Source organism: Rhinoderma darwinii, chromosome 7 (genome assembly GCF_050947455.1).
Source record: "Rhinoderma darwinii isolate aRhiDar2 chromosome 7, aRhiDar2.hap1, whole genome shotgun sequence".
NCBI classification, from domain to species: domain Eukaryota; kingdom Metazoa; phylum Chordata; class Amphibia; order Anura; family Rhinodermatidae; genus Rhinoderma; species Rhinoderma darwinii.
In genome coordinates this window covers 60,925,729-60,949,305 of record NC_134693.1, presented here as the reverse complement: position 1 = coordinate 60,949,305, position 23,577 = coordinate 60,925,729, and the positions used below count along the sequence as shown (strand labels likewise).

Genomic DNA, 23,577 nt, shown 5'->3' with positions numbered 1-23,577 from the left:
CTTCTGATCCACCGATGTTCAGCCAGAGGAGTGTTAAAAAAATTACCTTTCAGAGTTTCTATTCCCTGGAAGAATAAGGGACCCTGGGAGAGAAGATTCTCCTTGACTGGGAGCATGATAGGGTCTTCCAACGCTAGGTATTGTACGATTGGAAACCAACTTATTTTTGGCCAATAGGGAAGAATAATGATGAGCTTTGTCAAATCTTCCTGGATTTTTCTTAATACCATTGGTATTAGAGGAAATGGAGGAAAGGCATAGGCCAGATCCATGTCCCAGGGTTGGGACAATGCATCTACTCCCAATGGGTTGTCTCTGAGATTTAGGGAGAAGAATGTCTCTACTTGAGTGTTTTTCCTCGTGGCAAACAGGTCTATTTGTCGATAACCCCAATTTCGGGTTAGGGACAGAAAGACTTCCCTGTTTAGGGACCATTCTCCAGGGTCTACTTTTTCCCGACTCAGGAAATCTGCTGATAGGTTCTCTGAGCCTTTTAGGTGGACTGCCGTGACTGATAGGATGTTTTCTTCTGCCCAACTGAAAATTTGTGCAGAGAGGGCCTGAAGAAGAGTGTGTCTTGTTCCCCCTTGATGGCGAAGAAAGGACACTGCTGTCGTGTTGTCCGATAAAATTCTTATATGCTTCCCTTTTATGGTGGGTGAAGCTCTTATAAGTGTCTCCCATACGGCTCTTAGTTCTTTGAAGTTTGAGGACATCATCTTCATTTGAACAGTCCATGTGCCCTGAAAGTGTTGGTCTTGGATTACTGACCCCCAGCTGTGTTTGCTGGCATCTGTGGTAATCACTACATAAGGAGACGTTCTCCAGGGGACTCCCTTGTCTATGTTGTTTGTGCAGAGCCACCACAGGAGGGATGATTTCACAGTCTCGGAAATTTGAATTTTTAAATTCAGGGAGTTTTGTTTTCGATCCCACTGGGACAAGATCAGATTCTGTAAGGGTCTGGAGTGAAATTGGCTCCATGGAATAGATTGGATGCAAGACGTCATCATTCCCAACATCCGCATACATTCCCTTATGGAACAGACGTCTTTCCCCCAAAATTTCCTTACTTCTGCCAGTCGGAGTATTTGTTTCTCTCTTGGGAGGAAGGAATGTTGAAGGGAGGAGTCTAGCAGTACTCCTAAGAAGACCTTCTGTTTCTGGGGAGGAAGACTCGACTTCTGAAAGTTGATTATCCATCCCAATTCCTGTAGTAGGGAAAGAACCTGTGACCGATGACGGGCTAAGATAGCCGGAGTATCTGCTGTCAACAAGAAGTCGTCTAGATATGGGATAATTACTATACCTTGACTTCTTATGAATGCCATGATCTCTGCCATAATTTTCGTAAAAATTCTGGGGGCGGAGGAAAGGCCGAAGGGGAGGCAGACAAACTGGAAGTGGAGAATGGAAGGACCATCCTGAATTGCGAATCTGAGGAATCTCTGGTACGCGGGGTGGATAGGAACGTGATCATACGCATCCTTTAAATCGATCGTACACATTGATGCCTCTTCCCTTATTAGAGGAATAGTCGATCTGATAGACTCCATCTTGAATTTTCGATATTTCACCCATTTGTTTAGGACCTTCAGGTTGATTATTGTCCTGTAGGAACCGTTTGGTATTTTTGAATAGTGGCCTTTGCATATTTCGTTGTGGGGAACTGGAGAAATGGCTCTCAATCTGAGTAGTTTCTGGACTTCCTGGATAAGGATCTGATGAAGATCTTTTGCTTGGTACTGGGTTATTAGGAATTTCTCTGGAGGAATGGAGCAAAATTCTATTTTGTATCCTTCAATGATCTTTAGAACCCAGGGGTTCTGGGTTATTCTCGACCATTTGGGATAAAATTGTAGGAGTCTTCCCCCCCCCCCCCCCACGCTCTTGGCGTCATTGCTTTGAGGGCTGGAATGAATTATTTGGGTTAAGGAGATATCCTCGACCCCTTTTCCCTTTGGGGTAACTCCAGCGACTGGACTTCCCTTTCCCGCTGTAGTTCTGTGAGGTAGGATCCCTCTGTTGGCAAAATCTTCCAAACCGAGAGGGTTTTCTTGGTTTCTCTTCAGGAAACCCCTTTTTTCTATCTGTTGCACTCTCCAGCATGTTATCGAGGAGAGGACCGAACATCAGAGACCCTGTAAATGGGATAGAACACAACTTGTTCTTGGACTTCGTATCTCCTGACCACATTTTGAGCCATAATGCTCTTCTAGCAGCATTTGAGAGAGCCCCATTCCTGGCAGCAAATCTAATAGATTCCGCTGAAGCGTCTACCAAGAATCCGGTTGCCATTTTTAGTAAAGGTAGAGATTCTAATAGATTTTGTCGTGATGTCTTCATCATCAAATGGGTCTCTAGCTGGTTTAGCCATATAAACATTGCTCTTGCTACTGATGTGGCCGCGATATTAGTTGAGATCAAGGCAGAGGTAGATTCCCACGCTCTTTTCAGTAGTCCGTCTGCCTTTCGGTCCATGGCATCCCTCAACTGAGAGGAATCTTCAAATGGGATTGCGTTGTTTTTTTAGCAACCCTGGCTACTGGGACATCTACTTTTGGGATCTCATCCCAAGGCTTAGTGTCCTCTGGATCAAAGAGAAGTCTGTTTTTTAAAATCTCTTGAAATGAAGAGCCTTTTTTCTGAATCTTCCCATTCAGTTGTCACCATTCTTTTGAGATTTTCGTTTACCGGAAAAACCCTTGTTTTCTTTCCCGTTAGACCTCCAAACATCTCATCCTGGATGGTATGTGGTTGGTCTTCTTCGGGAATATCCATAGTTTCACGTATTGCTTGAATTAAGGTATCCGACATCTCGGAAGAGAAGAGAATTTTTTACTCTTGAGTGGAAGAAGTTGAAGGCAAGAGTTCCTCTCTTTCTTCTAACTCATCCTCCGATGGGTAATAACACTCCTGCTCAGTCAGACCCCTGAGAAGGAGGACAATATTTTTGATCCACTTAAATCTGTGGTCTTTTAACCCGGGAGTGTGAGGGACTTTCTTGCGGAGGGGCGAGGGAGGCTACTGACTGACCCACTTCTTCACGAATCATAGTCCTAAGTTAAGACATGAACGTTGGTTGTTCCTCCTTTTAGTATTTTTGCAATACAATCTTGACACAATTGTTTCACATTTTTTAACCTTCTTTTTATCAGTTTGTCTCTGAGAGGAATCTTTTTCCTAGAGAAAACAGAAGGTAGGTAAAGTATGGTGTACATACATAAGGGGTCATACCCTTCCCCAAGGGTGAGACTCACGTGACCCTGGGACATATCTGGAGTTCCATCAGGACGAGGAAGTTCCATACCGCGACAGGTAACCGGCAATGCAATATGCAATCCACAAAAAAATAATCCAAGTTAGAGTTATCAGCTCTAACTACATAGCTGTGCGTGTCCCTTTAAATGCGGGCGTTTTGAATTTCCCGCCTTCCAAGATGGCCGCGGACCGGAAGTAGCCCGACGTCATTTCCGGTCGGCTATTCGTCCAGCGTGTTCCTGGAGTGCAGCCGCCATATGCTATTGCTATGCGGGGCAGCGAGGATTCCTGCCGGTGCGTCCATGTTTATGGAGCTGCCGGTCCCCGCCTGGTCCGCGGCCCGGCCGAAGCCTGCTTGGGAAGCCCCAGCCCCCACACACTACCAGAACCCTGCCTAGGATTCCTTAGGTAGGTGTCTCAGGGAGGGAGCTAAGGGACCCCTCGCTTGAGGGGTGTTAGCCTGGGCTTTAGGGTGAAGAGAAGGGGGAGTGCATGGACCCCCCGATCTTGCCCCCTGCCAGAGTTTCTTTCCTGCACTAACACAGGAGAGACGCTCTCTGCTCCTGACCCTGTGGGGACAGGAAGAACACTGGTAAGTGGGTGGTGGGAGGGGCCTTTTAACCTCTCTGTCTTCCTGTCCCTACAGAGGTCAATAGGGCAACCTCCTGTAGTGCTGTCATGAGGGATGTACTGGAAATTTTAATCCGGATAAAAAAATGCTGCATGCATACTGCATAAAAGATGGATTGGGAGGAGATGGATACCGGTTTCAAGACAAAACAGAAATGTATTTGACCGTATTCTCATCTGCGTTTGGTATTTCCATTGCTCTACTGGCATAATAGCAGAGCAACAGGATCTGTTGCATGATGGACTACATTAGCGCCTGACTGAACCCATTGACTTTAATGGGTTCCGTCGGGTTTCCACCATGGTGTCCATCGTTTTACCAGACAAAATATTCTACAAATTAATAAAATAAAAAGTGGACAACCCCTTTTAAGAAGGGAAAAATGTACATATTTTGGTATGTTTTATGGTAGAATTTGTAGCATGTACAGGTTCAGCAGGTCATAACTAAACCATTGGTAAAGCATGATTCACACTGGTAGGTTTTGTTGTATTTAAATTTTTATAGTGTATATGGTGACTTGACCATTTAATACCTATGACCCCTGAACTTGTACCCACTATATGCTCATTCTGATTGGAAAACGAAACTTTAGTGCGTTGGTTCGTTTGTGGTTGGCAAAATTAAACGTCACATTTATTTATTTTCCAAAGGTGTGTGGAGATTATTTATTGTCCAAAATGGATGTGGCGAGCTGTATCTCTTATCGTAATTTTGTGAATTCCATGGGAGACTGGCGCTTGCTGAGTAAAATTGACACTTATATTCAGGAGCATCTTCTTGCAATTTCTGAACAAGATGATTTTCTCAAACTTCCACGTCTTAAGGTGAGTCCAGATTTACATGTTTGTTTGAATGTTCCGTTCCGTTTTGAAGAGGAGCTTACGGATATCTTGTCATGCTCTTTAGTGTTTCCATTCGTTGTGGAACACTCAGAACACTATACCTAATATAGCCGGTAGCATTGCCTACTAGAAATATATCTTGGGTAAGGCTATAAATATATTTGGCAGTACATGGTGTTCCAAATAAAAGTTGAGCTATTCAACTATTGCCTTGTATTTCTTCAGGCCAGTTTGTACATTTACTGATTCGCATGGTCTTGAATGGGGAGAATAATATAGGAATTTGTATTTCTTTTGAGAAATGTATATCGTGCTACAGAGACTTGCTAACCGGCTTCCAGGGTAACTATTTTTAGTTTATTTTGCCATTAAAGAGAACCTGTCGTCGGCCCAAAAAACTGCAGTTGATATCTGTTAGATTGCAGGCGCCTCACAGATTCTGTTGCTCTTCATTTTTTTTCTTCTAGCCCCCACCGTTCCTGAGATATTCGGGCTGTTGGTTCTGGTGTCCGATATTCAATTGAGGCCTTTTGACTGTCAAGTGGGCGGTTACGCTTTAAGTGATAGGTGTTACCCCGCCCATTTGACAGTCAAAGGCCTTATTTGCATATCGGACACCAGAATGAACGGCACCGATATCTCCAATGGTGGGGGCTAGAAGAAAAAGAATAAAAGCGGCAGAATATGTGAGGCGCCTGCAGTTTAACTGAGATGTCAGCTGTTGTTTTTTGGGCAGGTGACAGGTTCTCTTATGCAGACCTGATTTTTATGTTCCACCAAGTGTCCAATTTAATCCTTGCTCGTACAGTAGTCTTTCACTTAAAGCAATCAATCCTTGGTAGCATCTCCTGACAGCCAGCCGCTGTATAGTTGTATGAAAGAAACTAAAGTGTGTGTGTCTGTGTCTCTCTGCTGGGCCGACTTTACTATTCTGTCTGACAAAAAGGAACGTATGACGTTGCTATAGCACCAAGAACAAATTATAAAAGAGAATAAAACCCTATTTTAGCTCTAAATGTGCTGTCCTACAACAACATCCTATTCCCTATCCACAGGATAGGTGCTAAGTTTTTGATCGCTGGGGGTCCCACTGTTAGTAGAAATGGCCAGTGTTTTCACACTGTACAGTATGTAAAGTTTAGCAGATGTACCTTTTTTGGCGCTTTCTTGGTAGTCCCGCCCCGTCCCCCACTTCTCTATTCCACGCCAAACAGGAGAGATTGCGGGAGGGATCCAGAGGGGGCACCCATGATAGCACTAGAGAGGCCGTTTACTACAACTCCAATGACTCCTCTTCATCATTGGCCCTCTTCCATCTGCCTCATCGCTGCTTGCATAGTCCCCGTCCCCACCCCCCCCCCCCTCCTGCTGTGATCAAAAGAACGTGCATAATAGCCTTTTTAACTGAGAAGCAGTGAGAAAACCGACGAGAAGTGAAAGGGAAAGAACAGTTAGATCAATGCGCTATTGCATAGCTAGAACCGGCTGCACAGAGATGTTTAATAGGAATAGTAGGGGGCGCCAATCAGGGCTAGTAAATGCAATATCTTGGATCTGTTTTTTTTTTTTTTTTTTTTTAAGGTTCCAATTGGGAAAATGTATACGTTTTTCTAGAAGGAATAATTTAATTGTCAGACTTATACACGAGACAACCTTCTTTTAATTTACGTGGTTTGGGTGAGAAAGGTATAAGGCCTCATGCACACTTCCGTGTGCCGTTGAACGTCCGCTAATGCCAGTACCGTGAATCACGGACCGCACACGGAAGCCCTCCGTTATTTCACGGACCAAATCAATGCAAAGGACCGAGACCGTTCCGTCAAACGGGCGGGAGTAGGACCTGGACTACTTTTGACGGAACGGCCGCACGGTACCGTTAAAACAACGGAAGTGTGCATGGCCCCATTGAAATTAATGTGTCAGGGTGCGATCAGTTAAAAAAAACGGATAGCACCCTGACGAAAAAAACTGAAGTGTGCATGAGGCCTAACTTGGATATAAATAAACCAAAACAAGTCAATGGGTGAAGTCCTAATCAGATTTTCAATTTCCTATTTTTTTTAATTTTTTTATATATGTAGCTGGAAATAATGATTGCGGAAAACGTTTCTCTTCCAAGCAATGGCAAGTTGTACACAAAGGTAATCAACTGGGTTCAGCGCAGCATATGGGAACATGGAGAAAGTTTGGAATCCTTGATGGACGAGGTTAGTCTTACGCAAATGGTTTTGGACGCATAGTTTTAAAAGTTCTGCTACATTGCTAATTGAAATTGTCCTTTTATGACGATCAGAACCCAAAATAAAGAGCCTTTCTGTTTTCATTAGAGAACTGGTAGGTTTAAAGGTGAGAAGAATTCTTATTTTTCACAAAATATATTTTAATTTTTCGTTTTCTTTTACAGTTTGTGTAAGTGCTGAGGGCTTTGTTTGTCTTAAATCGCTGTAGTCTTCTAATGTTTTCTTACAGGTTTGCTTGAACTTGAACCCATTATGATGAAACCTACTAACAGATTTTCCTCCCCATTGATTATCTTTCCATAGGTTATTTAACAAAAGTAGGATACCCAAGACTGAAGAACAATGAAGATACAGCAAGGTTAATAGAATCGTAATGAAGCACCAGTCTGCCCTAGCCCTACTAAGAAAATCCGCTGTGGGCAGAGAACCATGATGATGATTTAACAGTGTTTACTCCTTTTATAGGATCAGTGTGCATTGTACCACAATTCACATTTTTTAGATTCTAAATTTCGGAACTTTCTAATTAGAAGCATTGAAGGAACATCTTAGATATGTTACACTTCTTGTATATGTACTAACATTATGCAAGAGCACGTCTTAGAGAGGGTGATACATAATGGAATAACTGCAATGTTAAGCGGGAAAAGCACTCAAGAGTGATATTCTGGCAGGTCCATAACGATGGAACCCGGCTGACTTCCAGAACTATAGAGCATACATACCCCTTCTATACTGCTCAGATTTCCAATACTGGTTTGGTTTTCTTAGGATTTGTTTTATCAGATTTCCATTTAGTCAGAAATGTGAGTGATGCCTAAGGGCTTTGGCCTCTCGGTAGAGTATTTGGTGCTCTTTTGGAAATTAGATGTTCTCCTATTCAAATGATGTGATCATCTGACGTGTCCTAGAATTGCTCTTTAATGATATTTGGGTTGTTTCGTCATTCTTCGGTGAGCAAATATTTCCCATTGCTGCAATGGAAAAACTACAACTATAAGACTACTAGCTGTTTTTTTTTTTTGGCAATCTCTACATAGTGGAAAGAAAAATGTGAGAACCTGAAATACACTTCCAAAAACGATATAGTTTATTGATAAGCTGCAATAGATGGTTAGATTTCGACTCCTTCTTTAAGGTGTGCCAGCCCAGCAATGAGCTGGTGGGTCCCAAGTGCTAAAACTCCTTGCGATCTGCTTTTGTCAGTGCAAGCTGTGAGCAGCCACAAATGAGTGGTTGACTGTCTTACAGGTCTTAAGGGTGTGTTCACATGCTGCTGAAAAAGGCACCCTGTAAAAATCCGAAATCCTCTAGAGTAGGTGACATCTGCAACATAACCGCACTTGCTGCTAATTTTAAAATCCACAGCATGTCCTCAAATCATGCGGATTGTTTCTGCTGCATGTGAATAGTTTTCTAAACCCTATTTACTTGCATTGTACTGTAGTTTGCTGCAGATTTATTTTGTGTGAATGTGAACTCTGCTGTGTAGAGTCTGCCAGATTGGGAGCCAGACGTTGTGCATATGGACAGGGTTTGTTCTAACTTTTAACCCTTTTAACTGCCGCCATGTATGCTAAAACTGGCACGAAGTAGAAATTCCATTGTTAAAGAGGCTGTCACCACATTATACGTGTTTATCTTGTACATTATGTGATCGGCGCTGTAATGTAGATTACAGCAGTGTTGTTTTATTTAGAAAAATGATAATTTTTGATGGAGTTATGACCTATTGTAGCTTTATGCTAATGAGTTTCTTAATGCCCAACTGGGCGTGTTTTACTTTTTGACCAAGTGGGCGTTGTGGAGAGAAGTGTATAACGCTGACCAATCAGTGACCAATCAGCGCCCTACACTTCTCTCCATTCATTTACACAGCACATAGTGATCTTACTATATATATATATATATATATATATATATATATATATATATATATATATATACACACACACACCCCTCAAGTGTCCTGAGAGTTAATAGACATCACTACCAACCAGGACGTGATGTCTATTCAGAATCCTGACACTTCGCTAACGTTTGTGTGTGATTTACACCACAGCCCAGCGTGATCTCGCTGTGCTGTAAATCATACACCAGCATTAGCGAAGTGTCAGGATTCTGAATAGACATCACGTCCTGGCTGGTAGTGATGTCTATTAACTCTCAGGACACTTGAGTAACGTTCAGGTATGTGGCTGCACATAGTGATCTAGTAAGATCACTATGTGCTGTGTAAATGAATGGAGAGAAGTGTAGGACGCTGATTGGTCAGTGTCATACACTCCTCTGTACAACGCCCACTTGGCCAAAAAGTAAAACGCGCCCAGTTGTTCATTAAGAAACTCATTAGCATAAAACGAATATAGGTCATAACTCCGTCAATCGTTTTTCTAAATAAATAACACTGCTATAATCTACATTACATCGCCGATCACATTATGTACAAGATAGGCCACTTATAATGTGGTGACAGAGCCTCTTTAAAGCAGTTGTAAAAGACTAGATTTGTATCCATTCCTGATCTGATGCACATCATGCATCAGTGCTTTTTCATTTATATTTTCAAGCCAGTGAGATTTCCTTTTTTTTTTTTTTTTTTTTTAATTCTAATTTTTTTCCCAGATAACTTTGTGTAGATATAACTTTTCCTTTTATTTGTAGATCTTTAGTTTTCTGTACCAAATGTGTTATTTTTAAGCTCCTTGTGCATTCTTGCTTTTTTGTTCCCCTTCCTATGTGCCCCCATCATGTTTTCCTGCACTAGAATATCATTTTCTATCAATGTTTCCTCCATACCCCTTTTTATTGAGGCTTGGAAAATGAAGATATAGAAGTGAAGCTGGCCTGAGGCTTTGGGAGAACTTTAGCCACAAGTGTTTTTTTTTCCCTTCAAACTGGAGACTAAAGACAGTGAAGATGGCAGGAAGTGGAATTAACACCGTTAAAAAAAAAAAACTTCTTTTATAGGAATGGTATCCATATAGGTATATCTTTTATTGTTTTACAGGTGCAAACCTTGTATTACTCAGCTGATCACAAGTTGCTTGATGGGAATATTCTTGGTGGCCATAATGACATATTTGCTGCTGATGAAGATGGGGTACAGTTGGTTCAGGTACAGTTCTCTCACCACTCCAGATTTAACATAGTTCTTAGTTATAGGGTGTCCATCACCAAAATGCATTTTTTTTGTTTTTACACCAATCCTTCTACAATGAGGAGGTAACCCTCATATAGTGCAAAATATTTTATTTCAAGTTACATTAAGCAGCAGATCACATTTAAGGTTAGTTAGAATGGCTACTTATGCTTATTCTTTAGGTTCACACTTGTCATCCCTCTACTTGTGAACTCACACAAAGCCCTCACTTAAGCTCCATCCTTTTAAAGCAAAACTCCCGGCAAAATTGTAAACTTCAGCTTATGGCCACTCATGGAGCGCTACATCTCCCTACGGTTTTACTTACCTGACTGCTGCCTTTTCAGCGATTCACCTACTTTCCTCTTCTAGGCTGAGGCCTGTGCTGGCCATGACTACATGACAACTGAGGAGCACTGGCATGAACATCTTGGCAGGCTGCATACATGAATAAGAAACACAGCTTCTGTTTCACTTTAAACTTGTTCAGAGACAGGCAAACCTTTCTAAACTTATACGCTCCAAAGTAAAATTTCCTCAAACCGTCCTAGAGAAGCAAGAGGTGTCGTTTAGTTCATTAGTCCTATTAGGATGTATGGGTTGTACCTCAAAACCGACCACAATGGGGCAGATATACTAATGCTTTAAAACAAATATAGACCCTAAATGCACACAGGTCTATATGGGATTCACTAATTCTGTCTAATATTTGGACACCCTAAACTTAGACCAGACAGTCAGAAGATGTGCTGAATTTATCAGTGGCGCGTGCCGTATGATAAATTTAGCATGTCCAGCTGGACATGTTAGCCACTTTCCTCTTCCTTATACCACGTCTTGGTTGGTTGGGTGTTCAACAGGTTTTTTTTTTGGGGGGGGGGGGGGGTTTGTGCCAAAACTTTGGTGCATGACGCCACTATTTAAACCATGCCCCTTTCCGCTAGACCACACCCCATTTATAAGTGCGGCACAAAAATGTCAAACTTTTAAATGTGATGCAAGGCTTGTGCTACAGAATTCTGGTGCATTTTAAATGGTAAATCTACCCCAATGTACTCAAGTGGATACTAAATGTAACTATAAGGCCTCCTGCCACGTGCAAGTAATCACGGCCCGCAATTGCGGGCACGGCCGGACTCCCGCAGGCCACATTTCTGAGCTGTGCTCCCATACAAACTATGGGAGCACGGCCCATAAAATCCAAAAAGTAGGAAAAGCTCCATAATTCCCGACACGGACACACTTCCGTAGCGATATGGAAAGGTGTCCGTGGCCAATAGAACCAGGCTGGTCCGTATTTTTTTTTTTTTTTTATGGTCGTGTGCATGAGGCCTTAGTGCAATCTGGCAAGATGATGCTAAAAGTTATAAACACACAGTATTTTAAAAACGACAGACTGGCAATACTCTCAATTGCATTGCAAGTCCTCATTCCATGCAGTTTTAGGGATGATTTTGTATTGATTTTTTTGGTCTGCTTCTGGTCATGCAACAGCACTTAAATAAAAAAAAAAATAGATCTATATAGATCTGTCTCCCGTGTTTATGAAGGCAGTGTATATCTTTTTTTTTTTTTTTAAGCTAGTTTTATTGAACTTCAAGCTTGCAATAAACAATATACAATGTTACAGCAAATCATACAATAGTAAGGGTAGACTTGGCACATATTATTCCATACATTGTCATACAGTACATGTTACAGATCATACAATACAACCGAGCCTTACATGTTCAGGAAATGTCCAATTTAAATCAAGGTTTATTCCACTATACATATATTTAGAAAGAATTGTTCTAAACAGAATTACCAAGTATATTGGTACTTTCTTCGTACCTTTCTCACTCCTTTCCTTCCCCTGATATTCAATGCAATAAAGAGTGCATACTGCTTCTCTCTCCCAAGGTTTCTAATGTTGCAAGCCAAACATCCCAAATTTATGTTCACATTTCCTATTTCTGTATACAACTCTCTCAAAGGGTATGACGGTATTAACTAGTGATTTCCATTGCTCAACTGTGGGAGTTCTATCCGCCATCCATCTTAAGGCTATAGCCTTCCTAGCCAGGAATAAAGTTTCCCTAAGAAACACCCGAGTATGAAATGTCCAGCTCTCCTCCTGCAAAAATCCTATCAAACATACTTCCGGTGTCTTGGGTATGGGCACCAAAACAATGCTATTCAAAGCCTCAAGTATCCTGTCCCAGAATAAGCTAACACTCGAACATCCCCAGATGAGATGCATGAAGTCAGCCCCAGAGGAATGGCATCTGTGGCATTCAGAGTTTGGCATCCGACCCATGCGATGTAGAATAGTCGGTGTAAGATAGCACTGGTGTATAATGTACAGTTGGGTCATTCTATTATTAACAGAAGGAGATACCAGTATAGGAGTCTCCAGAGCCTCCAACCAGTCTGCCTCCGACAAACCTGGGATAGCCTCCTGCCATGCCATCTGCACAGAGAGCGCTTGCGACTCTATTTTTGCATTCAGGAGATGGGTGTATAGTGCCGAGATAATACCCTTCGGTCCCTGTGTCTTCAGAACTCCAATCAGCGGGAACTTTGAAAGACGGGGATTGCGCTTGGAATTGTGCGGTCAGCGCATGTCTTAATTGCAGATACCTATAGAACTGGGTGCGGTTTAAATCATATTTCTCCATCATTTGAGTAACATATTGTCATTATAAACATCCCCTAAACACTGAACTCCATTGACCTTCCAGTACTCCGATCCCTCCAACTTATGTAAGTGTGAAAACATGAGATTAAGGCAGTGTATATCTTTGCACGGAATATGTTAGAGAGAGGGTGTAAGCTTGTAGTCAGGGCATTATGTACCACACGCACGTGGGTCTCTTTGTTTGCAGGGGGGAAAGCATTACAGGAATGAAGCTGTGCTAGAATGTGAGCCAGTAAAGGCAGCAGCTTTCTTGATTTCACAACTTGCATCCATCATGCTTTACTGGAGAGGACATGTTCACATGAGTCAAGTTTGAAACCAAGTTGCAAACTAAATATTAGGGCTCTGAAATAATGGAGATTGCAGCTAAAAACTTTGCAACTTGTTTGCCTTGATCAATATAATTTCTTAATATTTTTCTTGTCGAAGATTTGCGTAGTCTTTAAGATTTTTCAATCTTGTATGGCCATTCATCTTTAGCAATGCCTGAGGGCACATGAGTGACTCACTGCCGCTTATTGTTGATGGGGGAATGATCAGTGACAGGAGTTGATCAAGCTGCACGACCCTTTATTAAAGAGGCTCTGTCACCACATTATAAGTGCCCTATCTCCTACATAAGGAGATGGGCGCTGTAATGTAGGTGACAGCAGTGCTTTTTATTTTTTTTAAAAAACGATCTATTTTCACAACGTTAGGAGCGATTTTGGTTTATGCTAATGAGTTTCTTAATGCCCAAGTGGGCGTATTTTTACTTTCGACCAAGTGGGCGTTGTACAGAGGAGTGTATGACGCTGACCAATCAGCATCATGCACTCCTCCATTCATTTAGACAGCAGAATCGCGTTCTTACTAGAACATGATCTGCAGCCACATACACAGCGATTCTGCTTGATTAACGTTAATCCAGTGTCCTGATAATGAATACACATGATCTCCAGCCTGGACGTCATGTGTATTCAGAATCCTGATACTTCTGAATCTTTTCTGTGAGATTCCAGCAACGGATACGAAATCTCGCGAGATTACGGAGGTAAACGAGATTTCGTTTCCGTTACTTCTGAATCTTTTCTGTGAGATTCCAGCAACGGATACGAAATCTCGCGAGATTACGGAGGTAAACGAAATCTCGTTTACCTCCGTAATCTCGCGAGATTTCGTATCCTTTGCTGGAATCTCACAGAAAAGATTCAGAAGTATCAGGATTCTGAATACACATGACGTCCAGGCTGGAGATCATGTGTATTCATTATCGGGACACTGGATTAACGTTAATCAAGCAGAATCGCTGTGTATGTGGCTGCAGATCATGTTCTAGTAAGAGTGCGATTCTGCTGTCTAAATGAATGGAGAGGAGTGCATGAGGCTGATTGGTCAGCGTCATACACTCCTCTGTACAACGCACACTTGGTCGAAAGTAAAAATACGCCCACTTGGGCATTAAGAAACTCATTAGCATAAACCAAAATCGCTCCTAACGTTGTGAAAATAGATCGTTTTTATTTTTTAAATAAAAAGCATTACTGTCACCTACATTACAGCGCCCATCTCCTTATGTAGGAGATAGGGCACCTATAATGTGGTGACAGTCTCTTTAAACATACTTATGTACATTACTGCCTCATCCAGTGAGATTTCATAGACTGCAGAAGAATTGTTCTCTAGAGCTCATTCTTAGGGCTTATTTAGGCGAACGTGTAATACGTCGGTGCAACGCACGTGATTTTCACGCATGTCGCACGGACCTATATTAGTCTATGGGGCTGTGCAGACAGTCCGTGATTTTTATGCAGTGTGAGTCCGCTGTGTAAAACTCACGACATGTCTGTTCTTTGTATTTCGCGCATCACGCACCCATTGAAGTCAATGGGTGCGTGAAAATCACGCGCACCACATGGAAGCACTTCCGTGGGATGCGCGTGATTTGCGCAACAGCAGTAAAAGAATGAATGTAAACAGAAAAGCACCACGTGCTTTTCTGTTTACAAACATCCAAACTGAGTGTCCTAATGATGGCGGCTGCGCGAAAAGCACACAGCCGCGCATCCATATGATCATGACACACGGGTGCTGTTAAGTGCCTTTTGCGCACGCAAAACGCACACGCTCGTGTGAATCCGGCCTTAGTGTGCCTACGGAGTTGCTCTTGTCTGGCTATACCACCAGGTCCTTAACACAACAGGTAAAAGAAAAATGTCCATGTTACTGGCATCCGTTCTGTTTCCTGTTGTGCAAGTTTTTTATGATATAAAGAGCACCTTGTAAATGTGCTTTTGAGGGGCCAGAGTAAAATAGTTTCCTCCGCATATTAAATGACCCCTTGAAGGTCTGTTTCACTCATTTAGAAACTTTGCCTGGAGTTTTACTTTAAAAATAAACTACTGGGGCTGTCCTAAACCAACGTGTTTCAGTAATAAAATAATCCCTAGGCTTACCTGGTGCTAATTCCTTGTACTAGCATTTTAATATCTTTAAAAACCTTATGTCACCATCTATTTTTTTTCTACCAGTTTAGAATTTTAAAAAAAAATTGTATGTATAATATATATTACACGCACAATATTTTGCCTAGTTATGCACATTAAAGGGGAACTAGTCAAGAAGATCCCAATTCTTGAGGACGTGTTAGCGCGTGCTGCTGCAATGAATCACTTTTCCATTTTGCTTCTGTAGTCTTTCTCTACATATTGATTTGATTTTTGTAGAAGAAATCTCCTCGTGAGAGTGATGGCAGGCACATGAGTAGCAGTTCGTCTGGGACCCTCTCACCTTCAGGTCTTCCAGCACAAAATCCTAAATATGAATGGAAAATAATTGCCTCAGAAAAGCAGTCTAGTAAGTGTTAAATCTACCAGGTACTAATAATCTCATTAGTCATTTTTTAAGCAATACTTTTTAGATATTTGCGTGGGTGTAAATGTTTTGGAATTCTGAGTCCATCCATCACATTAAAGGGTTGCCTCATAGCCAACTTTTTCCAAATGCCTTGTTGCGGCAAATGGGCAACCTCTATTGGCAAGAGTGTCTCGCTGCTAACCATTCTTTGCAGAGCTGGCCCGTCCATGTGTTGTAGTCGGTCATTCCTTTGAATTGCCAGCATGTAATGTTTTCGCTGTAGGGATAGTGGATGGTCAGGTGCTACTTCAGAAGCCCGACCTGAAATGATCAGCTGATCGCTGGACCAGCTTCATTTTAAAAAGATGTCTTAATGAGATGTGGACACTATAAGTCAAATTGTAATTTCTTTTGTATAGTTCAAGCAATAAGAGGGTTCCTCCTCTAATGGCACCTGCCTCCTGTGCAGGAGAGGCATCCGGCCTGGCATGGTTACGGGGCAACTGAACTGACCAAGTCTCTGGGCTATTTGTACTGCTATCCTTTTTAAACTTCTATTGTGAGGCCCGGCTGGTGTCCTGGGTGGAGGCACCCTTTAAGATGTCTGGAGCCCTGAATTTTAAAGGTTATCTAGTTCTACCAGATGCATCCTATGGACGAGAGAGGTCCTGCTTCTGGGAAAAAAATGTTTTCCATCTATTAGTAACATTGAGGTCAATTTTTCATTGGTTGAATATGGGCGTTGGTGTAGTTATTGTCCAGGCTTTAGTCATTTTCCCATAGACAAGTGCTGGAGAATACATTTGCACAACTCGTTATGAACTGGTATTACCCTAATTGGTCAAAACATGGTCAGTGCTTTTAATACCCCGCTTTTGTAATAACTTCAAAAGTTTTACCTAAAAAGGTTTTTTTTATTCTCCATTTTAGAAAATTAATAAAAACCTTGATCCTTGTTTGTCTCTTTCAGAAAAAACCTACTTGTGTCTAGCTGTCCTCAACAGCACACTCTGTGTCATCTTCCTACACGGACGGAACACTCCATTGAGCTCACCTCTAAGTACTCCCAGACTAATCAAGAGTTTAAGCCTTGAAATACAACCAGATGACCCAAATGACAAAGTCATGTCACCTATGCATTATGCTCGATCAGGACTGGGAACCGCTGAATTAAATGGCAAGCTTATCGCAGCAGGTGGGTGATGTCAAATAGTATTTTATTTTTTTGTTCCCACTCCCTTTCACAATGATATAAATACTATACTCCCCCCCCCCCCCCCCCCCCAGGTGGCTACAATAGAGAGGAATGTCTGCGTACAGTGGAATGCTATGATCCGGACAGTGACGTTTGGACTTTTTTGTCTCCTATGAAGACTCCAAGAGCTCGATTTCAAATGGCTGTTTTGATGGTATGGGCAAATAAGATCTATAAAGCCACTGTTTGATGTCACTATTGCTGTGCAGGGACCGGAGTCTACGACAAAAAGGGAGTTCTGTGGATTTTTAATGCTGTATATGAATGTGGTTTGTTAAAACACCATTTACTTACATTGGGCTGTACATTTTAGAGCATTCCACAGCAAATACCCAGCCTTAGGCCTAATTCACACAAGCGTATTTCACGTCCATTTTACGCGCGTGAAAATAACGCACGTCACACGGACCTATGCAAGTCAATGGCGTCATTCAGACATTTAGTGTGTTTGACGTAGCGTGTCCGCTGCGTGAAACTTACCGTATGGCCTATACGTGTGTTTTTTGCGCATCACGCACCCATTGAAGTCAATGGGTGAGTGAAAATCACGGCCAGCACACGGATGCACATCCGTGTGCTGTGCGTGATTCACGCAACCGTTGCTAAAGAAATGGTGAGAAAAAGAAAACCACCTCCTTCATGTTTTGCTGATGTAAATAACGCATGACATACGCGCATAAAAAACGCAGAAAAGTACCATACACTGATGTCACACGGAACTGCAACGCAGGAAAAATGCTGCGTTTTTTTACGCACGCAAAACTGACACGTTCGTGTGAATAAGGCCTTTGTCTGCTAGAAATGTTCTTTAGGCCCTGGTCCACAGGGCAGGGAGATCCTTCTGTGTTTTTTTTTTTTTCTTTAAATCCACAGCGGATTACAGTACAGTCTATGGGGATGAGATTTGAACGAATCTCATCTGCATGCTTCAGAATATTTTCTACACTAAAAGATCATGCTGTAAATCTTCAAATCTGCAGAATGTTCACAGTGGATTTTACCTTGATCCCAATAGATATTGCTGCTGATATAATGCAGGAAAATCCGCGACAAATCTCCCAGTGTGGGTACCCTAAGGCCAGGTTCCCACAGGTAGGATACGCTGCATAAAAATTACACAGCGTATCCGACCTGGAACCCGCAACACCTTCCGTCCAGTAAATCGCACCACGTTGTGAGTGGCTGCAGCAGTCTCATGGGATGAAACGTCATCCCAGGAGGCTGGACTGCAGGAAGAAGGGCGTTCTGGGTATATATATTTTTTTTTTTCCTGAAGTTGCGACTTTTGCAGCATAATCACTGCGATTGCGCCACAAAAGTCACAACAATTGGCTTTCTGCTGTGGGTTTTGCATCCCCATTGAATTTAATGGGGAAAACTCGCAACAGAAAAATCAACAAAAACGCAGCATAAATTGACACAGCATTGATTTTAAGCAGAAGCCACGAATTGATGCAATTGTTATTAACTCGGCAGGGTCATTTATATGTTGTTGGCGGATCAAATGGTCATTCTGATGATCTCAGCTGTGGAGAAAAGTATGACCCTACAGCCAACACATGGACTCCTGTTCCTGAGCTCAGAACAAATCGTTGCAATGCAGGTAGGGGGCAGAGATGTCTTTTTACTTTAATTCTTCTTAGAGTTGTGTGCATGGAGGAAACCAACTGGGAAAACTTCTGTATGAAATCCGAGGCAAAGGTCTCATACACCTCTATGGGATCCCTATTACAGCTGGAAAGTGGCCGCGTGCACGAGGCAGACTAGTTTCATATTGAAGACCTGTTATCTTTACATTCTAAACCTATTTGTTTTTTTGTTTTTCTAGGAGTTTGTGCCCTCAATGGAAAATTGTACATTGTTGGAGGCTCTGATCCTTATGGTCAAAAAGGCCTCAAAAATTGTGATGTGTTTGATCCTTTAACAAAGTCATGGACAAGTTGTGCTCCTGTAAATATACGTAAGTATCTTGGTCACATGTTAATGCATTTGCAACTTGAAATGGAAAAAGAGGCTCTGTCATCATGTCTCCCCAATTAAGTAAATATAGGGCTGTGTGCAGGTCCTCTAAGAACACTAATGGTGTTTCTATACGGCCTAGTCTTACAGGGTGATTGGTGCCCCGATATTTTTGTATTGGCAAGTAGGCAACTCATTTGCAGAGGTGACCGGAAAGATTTTTAGCGCCAATTGCCAGAAAGACCAATGTAGAAAATTAGAAGTTAACAGTATTTCAAAGTGACCTGCGCACTCCACTAAATTAATTTTGGGGCTAGATTCTCCACTTTAAGTTTTTAAGGGTCTTTAATTTTTCTCACTTTGCAGGAAGACATCAGTCTGCTGTTCGTGAGCTTGACAATCATATGTATATCATTGGAGGAGCAGAATCATGGAACTGTTTAAATTCAGTAGAGCGCTATAATCCTGAAAATGACACTTGGACTTCAGTAGCACCTATGAATGTAGCTCGCCGTGGGGCAGGAGTTGCTGTTTTTAATGGTAAGACATCCGCATAAGTCCGGTCCATTATACCCTATAGATTTGTTTGGCCTATACGCTGGGAGCATTTCTTGGTATATACACTGATTTGCTGTGTGAGTAATGGCATGTATTAAGATACAATTTTCCCTTTCGTTTTTTGCTAAACAGCCATGCCAATAGCATTTTTAAATTTCTCCTAACTTAATGAGTTATGTAACTTTACATGATTTATACCCCTTACATTTTAACACATTAACAATACTGAAGTGTTTAGACAGTGAATAGACATTCCACGGGATGTCTATTCACAATCTGTGCACTTCGTTACTGTTTCTATGGTAGTTACAGCAGAGCAAGCGTAATCTCGTTGTAACCTGTCGTTTACCACGTAATCTTGCGAGATTACGCTTCCTCTGCTGTAACTACCACAGAAACCGTAACTAAGTGCAGGGATTGTGAATAGACATCCCGTGGAATGTCTATTCACTGTCTAAACACGTCAGTATTGTTAATGTGTTAGAATAAGACAGCACATAAGGATCTAACAGGATCCCTATGCACTGAGGAAATGAATGGAGAGGAGTGCATGATGCTGATTGGTCAGCGTCATGCACTCCCCTGTACAACGCCCACTTGGTCATTGAGCAACTCATTAGCATAAATCTAAAAACGCTAATAAAGTGGTAAAAATAGATCTTTTTTTAAATAAAAAGCACTGCTGTCACCTACATTATAGCGCCGATCTCCTTATCTAGGAGATAGGGCACTTATAATGTGGTGACAGAGCCTCTTTAACTGCTCCCTGCTCTATTTATTCCGTTGCAGCGCCGTAAGAAAGCAATTTAATCGGAATAAAGCCTGTTCGTGGCAGTCACTAACACGGGTTAAAGTCCAAGACAAGGTCTTGTTAGGCAGGGAGACGATCCCTAGTGTAACAGACTGGGGCGTGATCGGAGAGGATGTTTCCAATATCCATGTTTAGTAGATGACCTGGGAAGTTCTGTGGGGGAAAGGAGTAATTCATTATTATTTTTTTTATATCTACGTACGGTTTAATTATTTGTTTTCCCTCAACAGGTAAACTTTATGTAGGAGGTGGTTTTGATGGCTCTCGTGCTCTAAGTTGTGTGGAATCCTATGACCCTGCCAAAAATGAGTGGAAAATGGTGGCGAGCATGATGTCTCCAAGAAGCAATGCTGGCGTAGTAGCTGTTGGAAATTGTATATTTGCTGCTGGTGGATTTGATGGCAACGAATTTTTAAACACTATTGAAGTTTATAATGCCAGTTTAGATGAATGGAGCCCATACACCAAAATGTGCAGATCATAGATCAAGATTTTCACGTCCGATTTTGTTTTCTTATGCCAGCAGTTTTGGTAGTGTACATTTGGATTGTAAATACTTTTATTTGGTATCGAGATCTTTGCTTATGATGAGATAATGTCAATAATTTCCACAATCTTCTTGAGGTGTAATTGTGGTTTTTGTTTTTCCTCTCCCCATTTTGTATATTTTTTTTTCATCTTTTTCTTGCACTGAAATGTAGAGTGCACTTTCTGAACAAAATTTCTAAAATGTAACGCTTTTTAACTGTATGCAAATGGGTTCCCTCAATACAGAATGTTCTTAAAGAGCCTTTATTAAATGTCGTGGAAGACTGCTACTTTTTATGTCCGGGAATGCCAAACAATATTTTCAGATTGCCTTTTTATTACTTTTTGTAAACTTGAAACGAAAGCAGAATGAAACTGCTAATGGAGTGTCCCGTCCGTCCCGTGTCCCCCCTCCTCCAATCTTTACTTTAGATACTGTATGCTTAAGTATACCTAATTTTTGTTCTGTAGACTTGTGGGGTGGTTATTCATAAAGAATATTTCCACTGTTTTAGGAAATAGGCTATTTATTCCTTAGCAGCTATTTTAAGATGAAATATTTTCTGGAACACAGCAAGTGTCTCGAATTGTGGAAAATCAAACAAATTTAATATTGGCAGATAAAACTGTCTTAAAAGCCAAATGTTTTCTGTAATATGAATAACTTTTCTATTGCTGCTAAAATACATGGTTCTTCAAATAAAATTGAAATTTGTCAAAATAACTTCTTTTGAGTATTTCAATTATGGGATTTGGAAACTACAAGATTAGCTGCGAAACAGTCTTACAGAGTTGTCCTTTTTGAAACCAGAGTCTCTTGAGTCCCACTTTCGGCTTCTATTTTTGGGAAGACCTGGCAGTTAGTATTTAATTTCCACTGCAGTGGAAATTAAGCATAATGCCAATTAAAATTCTGGGTCTTCCAGAACGAGAGCCATTTTGCGACTACGCTCCATTCTTTATGTACATGTAAGTAAAATCTCACTTTGAATCCAAGGTTTGTCTGTATTCAGTTTCTTGCATTTCACATGGCACTAAATAAATTGTGTGAATAAGCCCTTAGTGTGGGATGTATTGAGCAAGAAAATAAATCATTCTCTATGTGGGCTTTGTTCTTTGCATGTAACTTGTATTGTGGAGGCTTTCATTTTGGCATGGTCCCATACTTTGACTTAATGGTATTGTCCTATGTGTAGAACTGAATCCAGGTCCTTAAACTGCTTTTAAAATACTTGAGGCAGTATTATCACAATATGCTATTTGGTTAAATGTTGCCGTTTGGTTAATAGCTGCGAAGACCGAAATATAGTGGACTGTTTATCAGCCCTCCATGAGGAGAGGGGCCCCCCATCCTCCTCACTAATGATTGGCCTCCTGTGATTGTATCAATCTAAGGGGCTGTTCACATCACCGTTGGCTTTCCGATCCAGGTTTCCGTCGGGTGAACCCCGCAACGGAAAGTGAAACCACAGCTTCCGTTTCAGTCACCATTGATATCAATGGTGACTGAAACCTCTCTAATGGTTTCCGTTCGTCACCATTCCGGCAGGTTTCCGTTTTAACGACTGAATCCATAGCTGAGTCGACTGCGCTATTGATTCCGTCTTAAAACCGGAAACCTGCCTAATTATGAGTGCTGTATTCGGTCGAGCAGCTATTAAATCGCACAATTAATAATTTTATTTTCAGTTTGTATTTTGAAATATAGTTAAGACTCAAGGAGAGGCAAGATAAAGTATGATCAAAAGTAAAGACTGGCGGGAAAAGGCACCCACTGTGCCTCATCACACAACCCAACCTTGGCAGCAGGACAGGGCCCTATAATAGAGCACTCACCAGTGGTGCAAAGTCCTGATAAACGAATCCTATTGATTTCAGAGGTCAGATCCTCCATACGCCTTAAGGCTGGTTTCACACGTATATTTGTTGCAGATTTTTGAGCCAAAGACAGAAGTGGTTTCAAAAGAAATGGGAAATATAAAGTAATCACTTCTACTTCTTCTTGATCCTGGATCCGCCGTGGGCTCAAAAATCTGCAACAAGTTTGCGTGATTTAAGTCGATAGGACATGGCAATGTCTGTAATGCTGCAGTAAGAATGCTGGTGTTAGAGGAATAGGGAAATCTGTGAAGATGTCGCCAAAAAGCGCTCCGTCCCAAAAATATGGTGCCTTCTGCATTACAGCAACGCCGGCAATTGGAACGCACCGTGGGCATCATAACTTAATATATAGGAAACCCCGGTACCACCTTGAAGGTTATTTGTAGCCTATCTTCTGAACTAGAAATAGGGGAATTGTATGCCAGGTGGTATAGCGAGTCTTTTCTGTTGCTGAAAGGTTCACAGTTCTAGAAAAAAGGAGGAGGTTGACCAGAGAGGGAGCCAACAACATTGCATATATGAATTAGAGAGTATGCCTTACTGACCCAGAAGCCAAGCAGAATATTTCCAGAGGGGTTTAAAGATGCAGCAGGAAAGAGATCTGAAAGGAAATGGTGCAGTTGATTGGTTCTTCAAAATTCTAAAGGGCAACGTTCTAAAAATACTTAGGGAGTCAAGGGGGATCCATGAGACATTCTGAATAAAGAGCCACGGTATTGATCCGACCGGAACCAGCGTTGAAAAATTGTGTCATGTTGGCTGGGAGATAAATCGTGTTCTTTAAGATGGGTAACATGGAGAGGAGCGAGGAGGAATATGTCCTGATTAGAGATGGGCTAAACGATTCTATGCAAATCAAATTCTTTATAATGCTCCGAACAGTTGTTTTTTGTTTCGCACGCATTGCTCAAAATGGCGGATGTAATTTTACACAGAAGAAGACCGAGCAGG

General features: G+C 41.6%; 1 protein-coding gene across 3 annotated transcripts in view; it reads left to right on the top strand.

Annotated features, from left to right (window-relative positions):
• IVNS1ABP (influenza virus NS1A binding protein) overlaps positions 1-20,858 on the top strand; it is a 32,317-nt gene extending 11,459 nt beyond the window's left edge. For all 3 annotated transcript variants that reach the window (XM_075833439.1, XM_075833437.1, XM_075833438.1), the window contains exons 6-15: positions 4,546-4,719; positions 6,819-6,944; positions 9,988-10,095; positions 15,505-15,634; positions 16,605-16,829; positions 16,922-17,043; positions 18,366-18,492; positions 18,718-18,849; positions 19,215-19,388; positions 20,448-20,858. In XM_075833439.1, coding sequence (XP_075689554.1) covers positions 4,546-4,719; positions 6,819-6,944; positions 9,988-10,095; positions 15,505-15,634; positions 16,605-16,829; positions 16,922-17,043; positions 18,366-18,492; positions 18,718-18,849; positions 19,215-19,388; positions 20,448-20,701 — 1,572 coding nt within the window. In that variant the 3' untranslated portion in view covers positions 20,702-20,858. The remainder of the gene's footprint in view (positions 1-4,545; positions 4,720-6,818; positions 6,945-9,987; positions 10,096-15,504; positions 15,635-16,604; positions 16,830-16,921; positions 17,044-18,365; positions 18,493-18,717; positions 18,850-19,214; positions 19,389-20,447) is intronic.
• The last annotated feature ends 2,719 nt before the right edge of the window (positions 20,859-23,577 follow it).